Source organism: Acartia tonsa, chromosome 8, assembly GCF_053477335.1.
Source record: "Acartia tonsa isolate MP-2025a chromosome 8, ASM5347733v1, whole genome shotgun sequence".
Taxonomy (NCBI): Eukaryota; Metazoa; Arthropoda; class Copepoda; order Calanoida; family Acartiidae; genus Acartia; species Acartia tonsa.
Window position 1 is genome coordinate 31,866,176 of NC_137267.1, and position 22,572 is coordinate 31,888,747.

At 30.7% G+C, this 22,572-nt stretch overlaps 1 protein-coding gene across 2 annotated transcripts; it reads right to left on the reverse strand.

Moving 5' to 3' along the window:
* Nucleotides 1-1,956: 1,956 nt before the first annotated feature.
* LOC145326715 (uncharacterized) lies at nt 1,957-20,637 on the reverse strand. 2 transcript variants are annotated; one of them, XM_080170089.1, is made up of 7 exons: nt 20,531-20,637; nt 5,883-6,019; nt 5,418-5,565; nt 5,005-5,063; nt 4,652-4,732; nt 2,584-2,659; nt 1,957-2,274 (listed from the first exon to the last, which is right to left on the reverse strand). In XM_080170089.1, exons 2-7 carry the CDS (start codon nt 5,893-5,895, stop codon nt 2,088-2,090), a joined length of 564 nt encoding a protein of 187 aa, XP_080026215.1. In that variant the 5' UTR covers nt 5,896-6,019; nt 20,531-20,637; the 3' UTR covers nt 1,957-2,087. The 2 variants fall into 2 exon arrangements, with proteins under 2 accessions (XP_080026215.1, XP_080026214.1); XM_080170088.1 differs by lacking the exon at nt 20,531-20,637 and adding an exon at nt 9,172-9,228.
* Between the last annotated feature and the right edge of the window lie 1,935 nt (nt 20,638-22,572).

Genomic DNA, 22,572 nt, shown 5'->3' on the forward strand with positions numbered 1-22,572 from the left:
ACAGTTGAGTGTATTCTATATTACATTACAAGCTGACCCGCAATTCTCGTAGTAGCTACTCAATTATTACATCACCCTGGCCTAGAGTTTTAGCAGGTGTTCCATTTTAAGCCACCCTAATTAATGGAACTCTCATATGAATGAGGAGTATGGACGAGGAAAAGCACGATTACAGTTGCTTGATAGGTAGGATCCTATCTTCCTACAAATCTCCCTCCTTACAACCCTAGGGCATCTCAGGGAAGGTTGCGTGATTATATTCGGACAAATTGGAACAGCATTTGTCATCCTAGTGTAATATCTATGAAGGGACTTGAACCCGGATTTTCCCAACCACAGCGTAGTGCGCTAACAACTACTCTATGGCACACCCTACCTTGACATCTAAACTTTTTATTTATATTTTAGTGTGAGGGCAAGGACGTCCAAGCTTTTTTTGATCAGGGGGATGGGATAAAAATTAAAATCATAAAATTATGGGGCCAAAATTCATTTGGGGGGGTAATCACCAATTTGACGTCCTTGAGCGAGGGGGTGGGAGTTAAGTAGAAATTTTTTTTTTTAAGTGATTTTTTTGGCTAACTCATGTTGATTGTCACCTGACATTCTACTTGCCTTATTGTACTGGGCCGTGACACAGGAACAATGACAGGAACTCTATAATCATTACCAAAATGTCCATACGTCCATTTTAAACCATGTTGATTTTTTTTACTTATTTAAATAGCTTTTTTCGTTAATTCAGGCATGTTAGAATTGTCCTATAGATTTCAAATTTTGCATGGTGATTCCTGTAATAGTTAGGTACGAGTTAGAAAGCGTAGCAACTCTCTTAATCATTACCAGAATGTCCGTAAGTCCATTTTAAACATGTTGATTTTTTTACATTTTTAACAACAAATTTGTATGTGACCTAATTATCCGATTGGTCTGATTTTTGGTATACTGATTCCTGGGACAACAAAGTACAATATTATAAGCGAAGCAACTCTATAATCAAGCCCTAAAAATGTAAGTATGTCCATAATCATTATCTTGTATCAAGCAGTTTTTCAACAAATTTACTTACAATTTTGCTTTGACTCTTATACATTCGCATTCTGATTATTCAGTTCTGACATTATACAAGTGTTAATGTCCGTTTGTCCTACCGTTTTAGAGCTTCGATTTTTTGGATGTTGTCATCCTTGTTTTGAACAATTTTAATCTTATAATTTTTCATTTTAATATCCGCGAAATGTTGGCTATTTATGTTGCAATGCAATAAATAACTATTATGCCATTTTTATTTTTCTCATGCCTCCACCACAGTGCACCAAAAAATGCTTATTTTATGTGTTTTTTTTGGTTCAATTTCATGATTTTTGTATTTTGTTTATATTGTTGTCCTGTTTGTTTTAGTATTTTTTTTAATTTTTTTTATTTAGGATAAAATAATTACTTAAATTTTTCAAAATTTATTAAAATTTACACCAACTTTACATATAATATAATAGATAGTATAAATTCTTTATAAAAATAGATATAATATATAATATCTTCAGATAAATATGATATAATAATTAATAAACTCCAGCCAAATTTTATAAAATATACAATATAACAAAAAGTATAATTATTGACCAGCTTTAAAATTTCAAAGCCATCGAAATAATTTCTCTATTATATCAAAACTTAGTTTCTTGTTTCATGTAATGCGCGAGCGCTTATTTCTGGCTGTGTGGCGTAAGAACCAGTTTTTACACTGAACTAACCAACCACACACCAATGATAAATGGCTGCCGTACATGAAAACTTAATGCCGCGTTTTATTGACTAGCGCGCACGATCCGGTTTTTTGTTACAGAATGCCAAGCACCTTATTTAAATGTTATTGATGGATTGGTGCTATCAAGGATTTGGGGAAGGAGGATGGTTATTAGGACAAAGGGGATATGGAGGTTTGGGGGAGGGGGGTTGGAGGGTTGGTATGGCAGCAGATTGGATTTTCACATGTTATCAGCATAAATGGGGGTTTAGGGGAAGCAGGGATAGGCTAATTAGGGCAAAGGAAACATTTTTTATGGATATATGATGGGAAAGGGGAATTAAGCCTCGCAGATGACGGGTTTTCTGTGGTGGCAGGCGACATCGTGGTACTTGACACCATCGTTGTAGAAATTGTTAAGGACGGCCAGACAGAACTCGTTGCCTTCTCTGTTGTCGGGCTGGGGTCTGTTGGCTCCACCGGTGTGGGACCAGGCGTTGGAGGTGGTGGTAGCGCCGGAGGCCCATCTATTTAAACAAAAAATTACTAAGTTTTTTTTTAAACTGGTTATCCCAATATATGGCTCACAACTTTTTTGGTGAAACCAGGCTAGATCTTAACAACGCATTAAGCTGCCTATGTTCTGGGCTAAGGCAGTTCCAAAACATTAACTCTAATTATCGCACATCTGACATAGCAGCAGTATATACACTTTTTTGTATGTTAGATTTTTTAGGTAACCTTAATTTTTAAACTACCTTTAAAAACCGCTACAAAGTTTTTTTCTACTTACGAGTCTATCATATAATTATGGCACAACCGTCAGTCCGTAGTACCTGATGGAGGGGTTACGGCCGTGGTTTACGTTTCCACCGGTCCAGAAGTACTTCTGTCTCTCCCTGGATACAAGACCTGAACAAAAACAAATATTTTAGAAATTTTAAGTAGCAGAAAATCAACCATAAATTGCAGAAATCATTTATTAAACATGGATTTTACTTACTAGGGCTTACCTCCATTTATCTAAAAGGTCATTAGGTTAAGTTGGAGTTATTAAGGTCTCATACAGTTTGACCAATTCTGACCCCCCCTACATGAGCTTGTTCTCGAACCTTTGCAGGTGGAATTTCTCTATGTCAACAACAGACTATTGAAAAGGTAGGACGGGGCCATGGGACTTTAAAATATACTGGAACCCGAAGGTTTATAAACAATCTCACTCATTTATCGACTCAAAAAATTGGTTGGTTCAGTATTAGCATATTTTTTCATTTAGTCGACACAATGGTTCTAGATTAAACAGAAATTTTGTTGTTGTTGGATATTGTCATTCTTGTTTAAAACTAACATTTGCATAAACAAGACAAGTTTTTTATGTTATTTTTTTATATGTCAAAAATAAACAAAAAAGTATAAGAACAATTAAGTACAGGTTTTAAAGTATTTTTCTTTAGTACTGTTACAATAGTGTAAAGACTGATTAAAGCTTTAATCATGCTGTAACACTATGGTTTTAAATCACCTTAGGACTGATTTTAAAAGCGTAATTAAACAATTATGAAGCAAGCGTGACATTAATACAGATTGTCATGTTTGAAGACCAGATAAAAATGTGTACATTTTTTTCGTGGAAGCACTAGTTTATAAAGTTTTATAAACACATTCTCTGATTTGTTGGTTTTAAAACTTTGAATACTTTTATATAGTATTTATTGGTTGGTTCCAAACTTGCAGTGTAATAAATTTTCAATCAATTATTCTAATCTACAAATAGGGTAGTTTTAGGGATTTTCCATTAAATTATCGTCCATTGTCTTATCCTTAAATATTCCTGGAAATTTATGACATCTGACTTAAAAACAATGGAGAAAATCGCGTTTAACGTAGGTTATAGTACAGACAGACATTTAAAAGTAAAGAGTAGCTTTGCTACTAAAATAAAACAAAAAGTGTAATCAAGGTGTAATGACAAAAAAAAGATAAAAAAATGTCATTATTTCAGCGTAAATTAAGCTTAAAATGACTCATAATTAAAACGGACTAAAATTACTTTTATTTTTTAATTAAAATAATTTTGTGTTATTACGTATAAGGGAAGTTTTAAAAGTATTTCATGCTAAAATGTTATTCCATTATTTTTTAACACAAGTAAAATTTCACATTTAGAAGCTAATTTATCGTCCATTATATTTGCAATTTTTAAGCTTGATTGGTTAAGTATAAATATTTTATTTATCATATTCACAATTATTATATTTTTCTTTATGGCTTTGTAGACTAATTATATGACAATATGCTAATTTAATTTTTAATGCTTTTGTAATAAATGTCGATCTATACAAGTCTTCTATCTATCTATCCATCTTTCTATCTATCTAATTCTCTATTTGCTGCTCCGACTGGGTTGCAGTTTTAAGGTAGACTTTATTATGGTCTTAGGGTGGTTATAGAATATTTTCCTGACCTTTCCTGTCCTCCTCTAGAGGCTAGGGGCAAAAAAACTAGTTTTATATAATTATATCAATCCATTTGTATGTCTATGTTTCTGTCTGTCTAACTAACTATATATATGTATGCCTATCTATCTATCTATCCATATCTATTTAACTATGATCCTACCTAGGAAATGTTGCTCTTTCTGTGCAGTATCAAGAGAGATAGGTCTCATACCCAAATATATCTATCCATATCTATTTATCTATGATCCTACCTAGGAAATGTTGCTCTTTCTGTGCAGTATCAAGAGAGATAGGTCTCATACCCAAATATATCTATCCATATCTATTTATCTATGATCCTACCTAGGAAATGTTGCTCTTTCTGTGCAGTATCAAGAGAGATAGGTCTCATACCCAAATATATCTATCCATATCTATCTATCTAACTATTTAACTATGATCTTACCTAGGAAATGTTGCTCTTTCTGTGGAGTATCAAGAGAGATAGGTCTCATACCAGCACTTCTGCAGAAGGAAGCTCCCTCACCTAAAAGTAAAGAATTATGCCTACAGCGTGCTGGAATCATGGCAGTTTTTTTAAAATTATTTGTTAGGTTAGGTTAGAAAATTAGGAGGGCTCTAAAGGGCTAAGATTCCCCAATAGCATGACAAAACCATTAATTAGACAATCTATCTATTTATTAATCTTGCTTTTTGATGAGGCATTGGCATATTTTATAATTTTCAATCCCAGGATATTACAACTGACTATAAATTTAATTTTTTAATAGCAATGCTACTCTATAATACTGTGCTTACCGTGAGTAAATGAGGTACATCCATCTCTCCAGCTCACAAGATAATCTCTACCTCCGAAACTAAATAGAAATAATTGTCAAAATCTATTGAAGATATGTTTTATATTTATACCATTTTGGAAAGCTCTCTTATATTTTTAATCAATCTATTGCTTTTTGAATAATGTTGTAACTAAATCAATTTCAATAGCGCATTTACTTTGTAACTTATGCTTCTGGAATGTCTGCTTCTTTCCGTCTATCTGTCCGCCAATTTGATAATCTATTGGCAATTCCTGCTAACACTTTCTATAGATATTTGTTAGCTTGTTATTACAGCAATATTTATAAGAATAATTGCCATATAATCTATCTATCTGTTTGTGTATATATCTATTTTTATTCGTATTTACACAACTATCTATCTATACTTACGAATAGTTGGGTCTGTTAGCTCTGCAGCCACCACCACCATTCTGTCTACCGCCACGGGGCCGCTGGCCGCCGAAAAAGTTGCGGAGACCGCCGAAAAAACCCTGGGGTTGTGCCGAGGCAAGGGCCAGGCTAGAAACCAAAAGGATTCCTAAAAAATAAAGATTTTAAAATTTTTCATTCAGGTAGGGAGGGGGGGGGGGGGGAGGTTATTAGTAACGTGCAGAATTAGGGTGTCAATAAAATATTAGCAAGAACTGTCTTCAACTATACCCCCCCCGGCCCCCCCCCCCCCGCCCGTTGAATCGCTGTGTTCTCTTCCTTGTAATAGTTTTTTTTCATGATTAATTTATTTCTCATTTTCCAATCATTGGGTGAATTACAATAAAAAACTTGCTTGCTTTTTAAAAAATCTAAAGTTACATTTTTTCCTCTTTGTTATATTGGATAGATGTTTAGAATTCTTACCTACAATTTTCATTTTGTGTTTTGTTATTTGTACGATCTCTTGATTCTCCCTGTACTATTTGTACTTTGTGTGTACTGTAGGCTGGTCTCCTGTACTCTGGGGGTTAGAAACAGGCACCAATATCAACCAGATTGCACTGAAAAGAAAACAAAATGGTAAGAACAAGGTACAAAAACCAAAACTTTTGGTTTTTAGATCATTTATTTTTGATTCCTATATAAAATTATATTGCGAAAGTATTAAAAATCTATATTGCAAAAACATTTTTTGGCAAATTAAACAGTAACTGCATACATCATAATGTGGTTTTAATAGCAAAGCGGTTCTTAAAAATTTCCCCAGTCTGTCTTCTGTCCGTCTCACAAAATTTTTTCCACTAATTGTCTTATTTCTTATTGGTTCATCTTTTGTAAACCTTTGCTTATACAAAATATTTTAATCTTAAAACTAATTTGAATTTATGCTTTGTACAATGTTACAACGGCTTCGCTATTATCAAACGCTTTCGTCCTTGTTCATTGTGCATTTATTGCTTTAATAACCATACAACATTTATCATAATGTAGTTTTTCTTTAAAGCTACAAAAAAAATACATTTATATGATAGTTTTACTTAGTATATATAGGTTTCTAGTTGTACTATTTTAAACAAAATAGGCAATGTCATACATAATTCTAATATTTTTATTTTTGTTGATACAAAAACAGCAAAAATGTTGTACATGTTTAACTGGAATATTATTGTTGTATAATTAGTTGTGCATGCCAACTTTGATTAATAAAAAATAATAACACTGCGCTGCGGCCAGACAATAGATTTCTCATTAGAGTACTAATCTATAACTTTGTAGCTGGACAAAGGTTCTCAAAAACCAGCGATGTGGCGTCATAAAAATGAGAGAGATGAGAGATGAAGTGGGAAAGAAACCCCTAAAAAAGAGATGGATATTGATAATCCCTCATTTTTATGACGTCACAAGGCTGATTTTTTGAGACACTTTGTCCAGCTACGACAAATTCTTTTTTTTAAATGCAATTTTTAAATTTTGTCTGTCATGATAACTTTTATGCAAGTTGAATTATTAGGTCATTAAAGCTTAGTAATCATAATTATTCATTTATTTTATAAATCTATTTTCTTTACTTCAATGGTCCATATACGCTTAATAACTTCCTATATTAAAGTTATTTATTAAAACAGCACAAAACTTTGTTGATGTTTTTATATCAATACAGGATTATTCATAATCTTATTATTAAAATAGATCAATCTATCTATCTATTTATCAATCCATTTACCTATCTGTTCTATTCATCATTCTATCTGTACTAATATGTCTGTATTTTTTTTATTCATCTATTTAGCATAGCTTAAAAGTTTGTCCCTGACCAATCTACTTGTTCATCCATCAATATATCCGTCTATCCACTTGTTCATCCATCAATCTATCCGTATATCTACTTGTTCATCCATCAATCTATCCGTCTATCCACTTGTTCATCCATCAATCTATCCGTATATCTACTTGTTCATCCATCAATCTATCTGTCTATCTACTTGTTCATCCATCAATCTATCTGTCTATCTACTTGTTCATCCACCAATCTATCTGTCTATCCACTTGTTCATCCATCAATCTATCCGTCTATCTACTTGTTCATCTATCAATCTATCTGTCTATCTACTTATTCATCCATCATTCTATCTGTATATCTACTTGTTCATCCATCAATCTATCTGTCTATCTACTCGTTCATCCATCCATCCATCAATCTATCTGTCTATCTACTCGTTCTTCCATCCATCCATCAATTTATCTATCTATCTAAATAGCTAACCCTGATAACCTTTCTGCACTTCCCCGTTATTCTTTCCACTAAATCACAACTTGCCAATTTCAGGTAACATCCCTCCAAGGGCTTAGTGGACCCACCAAACCCAGAAATACCTAACCCGGCCCCGCTTGGATATCCTAACTTGAATAAACTAAAAATATGCATTATTCACAAAAATCAGAAATAAAGGAGGGGGGTAAAGGGTCCGAAAATGAATCATGGGATGTTACCCAAACTTAAATTGCAATTCAAATTGCAATGTCTGCCAAAAAACAAGGATGGTAATAATCCATAGGAATAATAGGTATAATTTTATTCCAATGACAATATGAGTCCTATGCTGATATAATAACAAAAGAAATATGATTATCTGATTGGGGATTAATCAATCCAATAAGGACAATTCATATCTACATCAAATTTAAATGCATTTGTTTACTTTATTTTTGTTTTAGCTTTTTTAAATTCAAACTTTAAAATGAAAATAAATACAAAGGTTTACAGTATGGTTTACACAGGGAGAGAGGGAACATTGGACTGTAAATTTTACTTGTTCCCATTTGTTGGTTAAAAGACTTTGGGTACTTTTTTTTCATTCTTGATTGGTTAGTACAAACCTTCAGTGTTCGAACTTTTGAACCAATATATTTTATTAACAGAAGGGTTAATTGTGGATAAACAAATATTATCTATCACCCATTGTCTTATCTCTCAAAATCCCTGATTTATCTATATTATCTTTTAATCTATCTATCTATTAAATTTAAGTAAAGTTAATATGTACTATATATACAGAATGAGTACAGTTACGTCTCGACCAAATACAAAGAAAATTCAGGCTTTATAATTTGGATTTTTAGCAGCGCAGCTGTCATACACTAAGGGTATGTTCCCAGGTTCGTCTGACGGTTAGTTTCTTGAAGAACTTGTTAAGAACAAAGCGTTTTCGCAGTCTTTAAAATAAAGTAATTTTGCACTACAAACCAAATATTTAAGAAATTCTTTTTATTATTAAAAATCATGTACTTGTTAATTTTGTCATACCTATGAACAAATATTTCTTGTTTTTTTAGCTTGGCAAATTTAATTTGACCGTTGTTTGCATTTTTACAGCTTTTCCCAACGTTTTGTCACACAGGGTTAGGCTAATGTAAGATTTTTAGTTACAAACCCCCACCCCCTTTCATGAAAAAAATATTTTTGCAAGTTATTTACTAAGGGGTACGGGGTGTTGTGATTTATAAAGTCCTCTAGGTGCTCTATAATGAGAAAGAAAATAGTCTAAAACCAACCACAAAGATATATTATATAGTAAAGAAATAACTGTTCTGAAAATTTTCTTGAAAATTTTTGGATTAATGATTATATAATAACTTTCTTTTATTACAATAAAATAATTTAAATAAAAATATATATGTAAATTTTAAATCAGATAAATTAAGTCTTTCTTACCGACAACTTCGATGTTTGACGCTTTGAGCGTAACTGAATGGTCTAACCTTACGCACCTTTGCGTATAATACGTTGCCGTGTATGTATATTACAATCCATGCATTGTGCGTACACAACAGTAAAAAAATGAAGGAAAAAAAACTAAATCTTACTTTGAAGACTTTTGAAGGTCATTAATCTTTTTTTTAAAGGATCTTTAAAACACTGCCGAAGCCATTAGATGTTATTTTTATAATTGAATATAACTGTTTCAAAATATTGGATTTTTGAAAAATAAAATACCTAACCAAATTTTTTGAACCGTGTTTTATTCATGACAAAAATATTAAGGCTAGAAAACATAAAACATTTTTTATTCCAAATTTTAAGGACTTTTTCCAAATCTCTGGTTTTGGGAAAACATTGTGTGGGTGCGCTTTTAGTTAACAACAATTGCTGCACTTTACCATAGTAACATGGGGTGGGAAGGGGGGGGGGTCTTTACTAGGGCGCTTGTACATTTTTTTTTTACATCAGAAATAGGGAATAGATTTTCAAAGAAAAATCCTATATTTTAATTTGAAAAACCTCAAGGTATAGAATTTTTTTTTATTCCCTTCATTAAATTTCGCCATATTCTCTATTATTAATAAAACATGTCTATGTCTATGAGAGTCCAATGCAAGCTTAGCCCAATTTTCAAAGCTAAAATTATATTTTTGGCTTTTTAGGAAAATTTACTTAAGAGTTGGTTATTTTTAAAAGTTTCAAAAATATTCTCAAATTTGAATGGTATGAGCCAGCTATATTAATATATATATATGCCAAGTTACAGATATTGAAGTTAATCCTCTTTTTCAACATTGCTGAAAAAAATCGATAAGTTTTTTATAGCCCATACGTGACTATGTGTGCTATATAAGCTTTTGAGCTAAGAACAAATCAGAATTTTACTTTTAGCTCTTCGCATACAATTCATTTTTAGAGCAGCTACTTTATAACTTGGATTTGTCAATACGTCTATCTGATTATATGGAGTTACAAAAAGCTGTCGCTACTTATAGTTCATGTTTTAATTTACTTTTAATATGGATAATTATGTCCAAAAAAAACGCAGCAATAACAATGAAAAACGTTTTTAAAGAAAAACAAACAGATTTTGTTATACAGAAAAATATCTAAAGTAAAACAAGGATGACAACATCAATAAAAGCGAAGCACTGAAACGGTAGGACAAACGGACATTAACACTTGTATAGTGTCTGAACTGAATAATTAGAATATAAAAGAATCGAAACAGTCGAAGCAAAATTGTAAGTAAATTTGTTCAAAAACTGCTTGATACGGGATAATGTTTCTGGACATACTTACATTTTTAGGATTTGATTATAGAGTTGCTTCGCTTATACTATTGTTCTTTGTTGTCCCATGAATCAATATACAAAAAATCAGATCAAACGGATAACTAGATCACATAAAAATTTGTTGTTAAAAAAGTAGAAAAATCAACATGTTTAAAATGGACGTACGGACATTCTGGTAATGATTATAGAGTTGCTACGCTTTCTAAATCGTACCTAACTACTACAGGAATCATCATGCAAAATTTGAAATCGATAGGACAATTCTAACCTCCCTAAATTAACGAATAAAAGCTATCTATCTCGGACGGACGTACGGACGGACCGACCCTATTTATAGAAAAGCTTCGCTTTTAAAAATATTATTAATATTAAAATTCTTCATACATGTAATTTTCATGTGTATGTAGGTCAATTATATGTCATTGAATAAAAGTGGGCATTGCTGACATAAAAACGACATATTGTCATTCTAATGGCTATATGATAACACCACCATTTGTTGGGTTAGTGACGAACGGACACTGGACAACACTTGATTATAGAATAGCTGCGCTATTAACGAAAATATGAATTTATGGTGCATTGTTATCAAAACTGAATTATTAAAATGTTAAAAACATGAGTTTTATCAAGTATCATCCAGTAGAATTGGGTTCTCTTTCTTTCTTTCTTTCTCAGCCACTTTTTACAAGCGATGCAACAATAGAATTAGGGTCTGTACGTCATAAGTCGTTTAGTCCGTTATAAAAAAGTCTGCTGTGTATTTAGTTGAGAACTAACTTTCTGATTTTTATTAAATTTAACTCTACAATTTTGTGTAAGAAGATTTGTATGACAATTTCAAAAAAGAGTTACTCAAAAGAAAGTAATTTTTATTGCATTACTTAAACTTTTTTTGCATTTTAGTTTAACATATATCTTAGTTTATTAATTTCGATTAATGTCGATCTTATGGATGTTGTAATTATGTGTGAAATTTTGCCTTTGATAACTTTTAGATATAATGGAGCAAATGTCAGTTTTCTACTACCGAGGTTTTAATTCGATTTAGATTTAGCCAAAACTTGGTGCAATATTATCCTCAACTTATAATAGACGAAATTGGAGGATGGTTAATGTTTTGTCATTTCTCCATCAAATTATGAAGTAGCTACGCAATCAAATTGTATTGTAATTCGCTTTTTAATTGTGTACATTTGTTATTATATAGTTACTTACTAGAGTAGACTGGATTCTAGAAGCAAAGCTACTACACTAGTTACCCGTGTCTGTTTGTTTATCAACAGTCTGGTTGCTACCGTTTTACCTCCTCCCCTCCCTTTACCTCCTTCCCTTACTGTATCTCCTTCCCTCCTTTATTCTCACTAAAGAAGTAACCCCTTCTTCAGGGCTCTGACCTGAGGTGGGTCAAACCCTGTAAAAAATATTTCACAGTAATTAAAAAAAAAAAATTTTTTTTTTGGGGGGGGGGTAATCGTCAGTCTATTGTCTTATCACTGTATTCCTCTTTAAAATAGATAATTAAGCAAGTTGTACTCCATGTCAATATTTGCAATTTAGTCAGGGATCTTAAAGGATAGGACAATGAACGATAAAATGATATTCATCCCTGATGATAAACAAAATTGAGATTGGACACTGGGGATTGAAATGTTTAATTAAAGAGGTTGAATCAAATTTTGAACACAGTAATAGTGTCTGACTGATTATGACGTAACAAAAAAATTTAGCCAATGAGAGGCCGTTATTGACCAATGGTAAAATTTATAGTGGCCTCTCATTGGCTAATTTTTTTTCTTACGTCATAATCAGTCAGACACTATTACTGTGTTCTCAAATTTTAGAACCAACTAATAAAAGTATCCAAATAGAAACAATAGAATTAGTAAGCATTTACACAGTGATATATATAAAAAAAAACATATTTATTAAATGTTTCATACAGGCGCAAGGTAAGTTAAAACTATCTAAGACTTAACTTTATTCTAGTAATTACAATAACTTTATATCAGTTTAACTTGGTTATTATTTTTCAATTTTCAAATTAGTAAAATTATTCTGTATCAACCAAAACAAGAAAATGATAAGCTAAAAATGCTAAGTGGCTCCAATTAAGAAAACTTACTTTTTTTGGCGTTTTTTAAATGTTACCAATAATTATGCATTGCTTTTAGTGTTAGGGAAATTTGAAATTAGTTGGAAATTCAACCCTCCCTAGAGAAACAGTCTTAGAAAATGTCATTCCCCTCCCCTCAATAAGATTTACATTTTTTATTTAAAAATTTTAATTAAAAAACGGGGGTTTAAAGGAAGACTATAGTATAACCAAAATTCAACTTGGTTTTTAGGTACACCCATTTTTCCCCACCTGGAGGGGTTGACCTATCAGCTTTTACCGTTTATTCAAACTTGATATTAGATTAACACAAAAGAAGTTTGATAATGTGCTATTGCAAGTAGCGTAGCTACTCTATATTCAGGATTTCTCAATAAGTCCGTTCATTGGCAGAATTATAAACTTTTAATTACTGAAAAAATGAGTTATATGTCATTTTCAATGATTCATATACATTAAACGATATAAGTCTACACAAAGTTTTATAATAACGTTTTCTGATTCGTTGGCTTAAAAACTTTAGGGACTTTTTTTGAATTTCTATTTGTTTTTTTCATTGAGTTGAGTGTCCAAACGTTTCAACCACTAATTGTAATCTACAGACGGGATAATCTTGTGTATCATCATTGGGATGTAGATTAATTCATCGGCAATTGTTTTATTCCTTTAGATCTCTGGATTAAAAGTATAAAATCAGAATAAATTAAATTTGGACCTTCCTCAAATAATTTTTTTTATTTTAGACAGATGGACAAACAAACAGACACATACTCAAGTAATAAGTATTATTGATTGTTTATTGACTGAAAATAGCTTTGGCCAATCATTGACAGTGAAATATGAAGAAATGTAGAGATAGGTCGTCAACTATCTGCAAGTCCTTTGTCTGGAAGTCCTAATTGTGCATGAGTTGAGTCGTATTATGGACAGCTTTCCGCAGATATTAAAATAAAAATCATAAGATTAAAAACAGTTTTGTAGGCCGAAGAATCAGTTAAACAAAACTGGTATTGATTTTATGATTTTCCATTTTCATGTGTGTAGAAAATTGTTGTAATACGATGATGATTTTTCAGTATGGCTAAGAACTGGTTCTTATCCAGCGGATATTAATCGGTTACGAAGCTATGCTGGAAATTAATTCTTTTCAAACCCGTGGATGGCTTTTACCCATCCATTTTCTTTGAAATTGTTGTCAACTGCTGAATAAATATAGGCGGCATTATTTCATATTTACGAGGATCAATCATGATAACTAAGATATTGTACATTATTGATATCTACTGTATAGCATTAATCCTGTCACCAATGTAAGGTCATCATTCAAATTTAAATCAAAATAATTAAAAGAAGATTAATTTACTATTCACTAACCCATCTGCCTTTGTCAGCCCTTTTTTTCAATTAAAATGATTATTGAATTAAGACAAACCATTGGTCATCCTTATTATCACGTAGGCGACTATAAACGTGACCAAACCAACAACAAGGTGCTTGAACCCATAATATCAGGGATCTTCAGGGATAAGACAATGGAGGATCAAATTATGTACACAAAAATAACTCTTCTGCAAATTAAATAATTGGCTAAAAAGTTTAAACAAAACAATCAATAATTTACAATACCACCCAAAGTTTATAAGCCTACGGTTGATGTTTATAAAACCTTGGGTACCAGTATAATCTATATTCCAATATCCCTTTTCTCCTTGAAAATATACAAATATAGTGTTTCTTGGGGATTACTACAACAATACTTGCTATTTTAGAATATTATTTGTAAAAAATAATGTCAGCTATGACGACTTTTTCAACTCCAAAATATCCGTAAATTTGAAATTTTACAACAAACATTCTTAGAAAAAAATTCATACTTTTTGGTTGAATTAAATGAACACTTTTTTGTGAATATCTTACAAATAACTTTAACATATTTTGGTCTTATTCAAATGTTTGAAATATGAAACGGTAGATTTTATAAAAACATTTCATTATAGAGTAAAGCTTAACTACAATTAGAACCAGATCATACGTTCGTCTGTCTATCCGCATTACATAATGAAAAGCTAATAGCGTAAAGTTTTACATGTGAAAATTATCCTATCGATTTTAAACTTTGCTGTTTCCCGTAACTATTAAAATATTTAATACAATGAAATTAGGGGGAGATTAATTTATTAACTATTGTCCTATCCCATTAATCTTACAAAAACAAGTCTTATGTTTCTTATGATTTTTTATCTTAAAAATCTTAGATAAATTCTCTAATAGCAATTTGAATTTTGACATATTGTTATACATATTGGCACAAGATCGCACAGGGCCATGAATGCGTTGAAGGAAAGATAATATAAAAAAATGCAATTGTTGAAAATCACAAAAAAAGTCTCCTAACTTTTTGCCTGTCTATACTACATTTTATATGTGGTCCTGATGCAATATAAGGGAAACCGCTTATCTAAATTATATTAAAGCTTTGCATTTAAAAACTTAAAACATGATTTTCTATAATTTTAATGAAATAAATTAAAATTCAACTTGAATATGTCTCAAAGTCAATGAATTGGAAATAAATATCAATTTGCTTCAGTTAACCAAAATTTTGAAAAGGATACCTTTTCAACATTTATACAGCGTTTTTCTTATACTTTTTTTCAATTTCTGTTTAAAGCTTTGTTACATTACATGAAACAAAAGTAGCCATGGCTGACAAAATGTCGATTTAACTTATCAACTAATAATAATTTTAATGTCGAATATACAACAATCAAATAAAAGTAGTTATCTAGTGGCTATTTTCCTCAAATGAACTTATCTTGATATTTCATGCATGACAGACAAACAGACAAACACTTACAGAGGGCTCTGTCGCTAAAACAATTTTATCCGTACAATTATTACAAATGAATTTTAAAAACCATATTTTTAAAATAAAAAGGGTTTTAATCTATAATTCAGGTGTAGGATAATGCATGATAAATTATTCTTTCCTCCAATTCTTATATGTGTAATTCTGTCTCTAATAGCTTGTAAATATTGGGTGAGAAATTGTAATGAATTAATTTAATCGTTATTGTCCATCCCTCCCTAGTTTTATTATGTAATTTAACAACTCTTTATTCTGAATATAATGCTTATTAAAAACAGAAAATTAAACTGTTTTTTTAATTACTTTTCCATTAGTCAAAAGTAATTGCTACAAACAAAAAAAATATATTTTTTTTTGCAAGCAATATAACCATTTGACGAAAACAGTAAAAGTGTCTGACTATGACGTCAGAAAAAATTAACAATTAACCAATGAGAGGCCGCTATATATTTTACCACAGTGAATACTGGCTTCTTATTGGTTAATTGTTAATTTTTTCTGACGTCATAATCAAGACACTTTTACTGTTTTCCCATTTGACAATAAAATTGCTATTTTTAAATTACAAACTTTTGCAGATTTTTAAAAACAGCCTAAAATTATTATTCAAAAGGCGAATATACAGTACTTTAAGCTAACAGACATCTAAAAGCACTTTAAATAACATAAAAAACTTTTTTTTGTTATAGAACAAAGAGAAAGAACAGGCCCATCGCAAATCATGTTATACAGCTCTTTTCTTAATTAAAAATAAACTTTAAAATTATTAGAAATATCTATGATTTATTAAAATTAAAAAATGCCTTACCTAACCTTTTCAAATCTAAATTTCAAAAAGACCAAAAATGGGAAGATTAAGGAAAAAATAATTGTGGAATTTTCTCTAAATGTGTCAAAAAAATAATCTGCAGTTGACCTATCCATAAATGTCTGAATAAATTCTTAATATAATCAAAACTGTATTCTAATATACGTTCATTCAGTACAACGTATTAAAAAAAGTGCTAAAAAAGAAGAAGCCTGGCTGCTAATATTGTTTCATACCTAAAAACGTATAGTTATGAGAATCAACACAAAATAAGATACTGATCAACGGACGCATATATTTAACATAGTTTTAGAGTATCTGCGCTACTAAAAATATTATTTTTTAGTTTTATTATTTTTGTAGAAACTCCTGTAATAAAATAATATGAAAATCAATTTAAGCTAGACCACTTTTAGCTATCATACGATGTTTTTACTTGTCGACATTAATAAGAAGCTAGTATTTTAGCAAATTTTGTCATTTTAAACACTAGGGAGTGTGGACAAATCCCCCCCCCCCCTTACCCTTAAAAGTACCTATATCGAATGCACGCCCATGGTTAGGTTATATTTTAGGAAACTACAAATCATATATATGGTCATTGCTGACATACATCGACACGACATGCCGTAATTCCAAGATAAATTGATCAGATACCATAGTATCGACTAGCGTTATTTGAATTAAAATAGGATGCAGTCTTATGTAGATAGAATAACATCAAAAAGTTTGACACTTCTCCAGATGCTGTTACTTTTAGCACACATTTCAACACATACCTCCAACTGCTTTACTGTGATAATTGAATTTAACAAAACCCAAAGCTTGTTAATAGCTCTTTCATGATTAGAAACAAAACCTCATATTATGTCTCTATAATAGTTTTACAAGGGCATACTTGGTCATTTTATTTGGGGGATTGTATTCCTTTTAATTTAAAGTATTAATGTGTATTATAAGGGAAAATTATTGGTTCTGGATTTTTTAGGGGTGCGTATAGGTCAACCCCCTCCATAAACATTGAAGTAGTTATAATATATGAATATAAATTCATGTTTTTAGAAAGTTTGGTTTGGCGGTGGGGGTTATTCACACTATTAACCCCCCCCCCCCCCCTATAAACGCCCTTGCGGCTAAAGTTAACATAATTAGAAAACCAAAATATTCAATCATGTATAGACAATTAATTGTTTTTGGTAGCGCAGCTACTCTATGATTATGATTGATCTGTACGTCTGATTATGACGAAATTGGTGAAAATTAAAAAAAGGCTTAAAATATTTCCTTAGTTTTATACCAAAATGCAATTGATAATTTTTATTCCAATCAATAATCTAACATTCCCTGTTGGACGTACGGACATTCTCATTGTTATAGAGTAACCCCAATATATAAAAATTAATAATGTATGTAAATTTTGCTATTTTGATTAAAATGCCTTTCTAATTGTGGAAACTCTTTATTGGTTAGATCTAGATTAAACCGCTTTACAAATATGATGTTAAAAATATTCAATAAAGGTATCTCATAATTCTATTAAATATTCATATTTAGTTTTTTCACAAAAAAGCGAAAAATTAAAAAAGCAATTTTAAAATTATGTTTTCATTTCTTAATAGGAAATATTATAGAAATGTTTATGTCGACTATATCACATTTAATTAAAATGGTTATGACTTAAAAATTTTGATTTGTACGTAAGTAAAAAATGCCTTTTACATTTTATTTACGTCGACATTATGAACAACCTTTAACCTAATTATTCTTCTAACTATTACATTATAAAAAATCCATATATAATGAAAGCTCTACAGTTTAACTTAAAAATATAATTTAAGTAAAGCATAAAAAGCTATTAATTTATATGCACTATGGCTATTTCGCAGTATTTAAAACATGAAGCCGTATCACAACAACTATTTTTGTAAAAAATCTTCCAAAATCATATAAAAAATCTCTAAATATTATGTTAATAAGAAGTGATGCTGTCTTTTAAAGAACCAACTCTGGTAATAAAAATTGCAAAAGTGGGTTACAAACGTTTGCATGATTCAAATCGATGAAAACAATTATAAAGATCTATGTAATAATACTTAAAATACACATAAATCATTATTTTTACACATAACTATAATTTTTAATGAAACGATGTTTTCCTATTCATTGATAAAGTCACTTCTGAAAAGAAATTGTCAAAGGCAATAATAAATTTATTATTACATGGATCCTACACTACATTTTCGTGTACTCTAATAAGTGAAGCTCGTAGCTGGCTAAAATAACGATACTTCCCCTTCATCCACTTTACCCCTCCTACTGGCTGAACAAAACAGACGGTCAAGCGAACGGAGAGACAGACAGACGGAAGGACCAACTGATGAACGGTCGGCATAATCGTAGCAATAGCTACGTCATTTCAGAATTTGTACAGAAAATGTACAGTTTCTTAATATGCAATTTACCCTAAACTTTATGTGGACCCAACACAATCTTTTTGAAAATACATTTTTTTAGGTCAAATATGTTAGGCTAGGTAAAGGTTTAGATATTCCTGCGGGAACATGACCTTTAAGGGCTCTCTGCAGAGGATAAAACATTATTTTTTATAGATGAAAATAAGCAGTTGGGGGGGGGGGGGGGGGATGGGGGCGTTTCAATGGTCCACTTTCAGATTCGAGGAACATTATATATTAATAAATATTGGTCCATTAATTTTGATAGACACTATAAAAGACACAAATTGAATTTAAATTTCAATAAAAACAAATTATTACTATAACGTAGCACTGCTACTCTATAACTGTATTATATATCTGGAAGTCCGTCTTTAACAACATAACAACGTCATTCCGTCAGTTGCTTATTCGCAAATTTCAAATGTAAAATATGATATGCATAACAACTGATCTAACAAAATGTCATACACAGTAATTTATTGACAATACTTGCCAACTCTTAATTTTTACTGTATTACACATTTCTGTTCGTTGTTTACTAAACAAAATGTTTTTTTGTGTACTTAAAAAATCCAAAATAACGCGTTGACATTATTTGGATTTTAGCCAAAATTCTAATTATACTAATAAAGGATTTTTATCTAATTATAAATATATAGAAATAGACAATTAAAATTTCCAACAAAAATAAGGCCAGTTATGTCCCTAAGTTAGGCAGAAATATAAAATTATTTTTTTAAAGTAAAAAGTAATTTTGACTGATTTTTTTTTTGTTAGACTTTTCAATAATCAGTAATTAATATTGATAAATAACATAAAATATAAAAAAAATCGAGTAAAAGAAGTAATAAAATCTAAATATTTGGTAAGTATTGTCGTTTATTCATGACAATAATCAGACATTGAACAAAAGTTTATAAGTATAGCTGGAATTCAATATAAATCAATATTTTTTAATTATCCTTTACAAGTTGATCTAAATTTCTTATGAAAAAAATCATCACGCAACCTCTCAACTATTTTTTGTGCTTTTTATAGCTGTTGCAAAAGTAACTGTAATTTTATGGTTTTCCGTTTAAAGTAAAAGTAACGTTCTTAAAAAATTGCAAATCACCATAATCCTTTGTTTCTTTTTTATGTAGTTTACAAAGAAAGCTAAAAATTGACCAAAAACAAACTTTTATCTTTTTATGATAATTTCAGGTTAGGTTGGGTTATGTAAGATTTTGAATTCCCGCAATCTGACACAATACAATGTCAAAGGTTTATGTCGATAGCATCTTTAAAAGTGACCATAATTGACTTTTTGTGGACAAGTAGTTTTTCAATAACATTAACACCATAATGTAAAATTGGTCATTGGCTGACTTATTGTCGAATTATGTGAAGAAAAGAAAATTGAGGAACAGTATAATTTAGCGCCCACAAGGATAGGGTAAGAATAAAAATGAAATTGTTGATCATATAAATAAAAACTTAAACTTAAACTTCAAAATATTTTATGCTGCCATGGAAAGAATTTTGTAGTTATCAAAGATTGATTTAATATCAATTATTCCCTTCCTAATATTAAACTTTTCTGTCAGTAAAAATAAAATTTTTAGAACAACAAAGTTATCTTCATAATTAAACGCTACAATTGTTATAAGCACAAAAATTAAACTAGTTGTCATGTAAAACATAAACATCTAAGTATCTATATCAGAATCACTATCTATCTATCTAACTATCTATCCATCTATCTATCTATGAATGAATGTATCCAACCTGGAAGAGCACTACAGGCAGCTAGAAGAGTTCAACTCTGAATGGCTCAACAGTTACCAACAACAAACCTTTTATATACTCTTCAAGCCATCCAGATAGCCAGCTAGATATCTATCTATCTTGCTGTAGATATCTGTCTATCTGGCCAAAAATTAGCTAACTCATCCTTTCCCCTTCTGTAGATAAATGTTTTTACTAAATGACAAACTTTTATAAAATAAGAAAATAAGGATAATTATGTCTATTCGTAGCACTGCAATAATACTAGCGTTAATTGTTAGTAATTTAATCTCTATTAAACAAGGAAATTATTGATGACAAGCTTAATACCATGAATATAGTGTATCTAAACTTATAACAAACTGAAGCTTCAGCTGCCAGCCACTCAATAATCTTAGCCTGTAACTTAGCTGTATTTATACAATCTACAACTGCCAAATGTATCTGTTAAATTCCAACTATCATTCAAAAAACCGACCAAAGCCGTTCGTTTTGACATAGTAAGTAGAAATATTGAAAATTTCTCTGTCGTATATAGCGGTAAGTTTTGCAGTAAATGAAATGGAGGCTGTTAATTAATTTTACCTTTTTTTTCTCGTGTAAATATTTTGTTGTTGTAAAGCAGGAACATCCTATTCATCCTTTCCCTTTCTTTACGCAGAATAAGGGATGTAGAATTCAGCAAATAGGTTCAATAAAATTGTGGCCATAGAAACCTTTCAAAGATTCTAATTTACTTTGACGGATTGATGATTAAGAGCCAGGTTAACAATTCTAGCCGTTTAATAGACTTTTCAGACAAAATAAATACCTTTTGTTAAGTCCAGTCTCTTCGCTTCTAGCTCTAGAGAGAGATATGCCTTCAGGGGGAGGAAAGTTATAAAAATTATGTTTATGGTAACCCCCCCTCCTCCTAATATTTGAATTATATTTTCAAAAGAATACATTATATTTTTATGATAGCCTGATATCTAGTTGCCGAATGTGTACGCAGTTTCCTGGGTGTTTCCTCATCCTAGCTCAATATTTACTACTAGCTAAAAAAGCTTCAAACTTCAAAAAAAAAAAATCAAAATTTAAAAAATTCAAATTTATAATGTATATTGTATAAATCGTTTACACATTCAAATTTTGATTTTTTTAAGGGAAGTTTGAAGATTTGTAGCTAGTAGTAAATATTGAGCGAGGATGAGGAAACACCCAGGAAACTGCGTACACATTCGGCAACTAGATATCAGGCTATCATTTTTATGAGTATATGCATACATGTCCATTCCTTAACAGGTTAACTTACGTTCAGTATTTTGCAAGAGTTTATGCCTGAGACAGAAAAACAGAAATACGGTGTGATATTTAATTTTATCACAATATAAAAAAATTTAAAAAGATTTAAATAAATTTGTTTTCCATTTACCCCTGCTTTAAACTGAGCTGCACAAACGTATTTTTTTTATGAAAGGTGCATTTGAGCCAGAGAGCCTAACCACACCAATAGATACATATATTCTACATTTTAGTCATATAATGTTTGTTGCAAATTCATTTTTAGTAAAGTAGCTACTCTATAATTAAAATATGTTCACCTGGCTAGTTTTCAGCTTCAATAAAAGGATTACCTAAAAAGTGCCCATGCAAAAGCAGACTACAAGGGGGTAAGGTATTGCACCCCCCCCCCCCCCGAAAGAAAATGATTTTTTCCACACATCTCATAGATTTGAGGTCCTTGAGCAAATGCCAAAACACATAGAATTATAATAATTATTACATATTCTAAAACGCACACAAATTTTTAATATTTGTACCTGCCCCGTATAGATTCTACAAGTTTGAGAGTCTTACTGGCCGTTTGGCAATAAATACCATAGTCATAGAGGAATATTTCTATATTTAAAGAGATTTGTTGTATGTGAAACAAGTTCAATAATAAAATGGTATTAATTGTATAAAGTTTTAGTGTAGATGTTCATATAATTAACTCTTCAGAATGTGTACTCCAAGTTGAATTTTGTTTTGAAGGGAGATTTCCTCCCATACTCACCAGC

Coding starts and splice junctions, on each gene's coding strand:
- LOC145326715 (XM_080170089.1), bottom strand. Junction 2,660..4,651: donor GAAAGAGCAACATTTCCTAG/GTAAGATCATAG, acceptor GTTTTTGTTCAG/GTCTTGTATCCAGGGAGAGA. Junction 2,275..2,583: donor GGCCGTAACCCCTCCATCAG/GTACTACGGACT, acceptor TTGTTTAAATAG/ATGGGCCTCCGGCGCTACCA.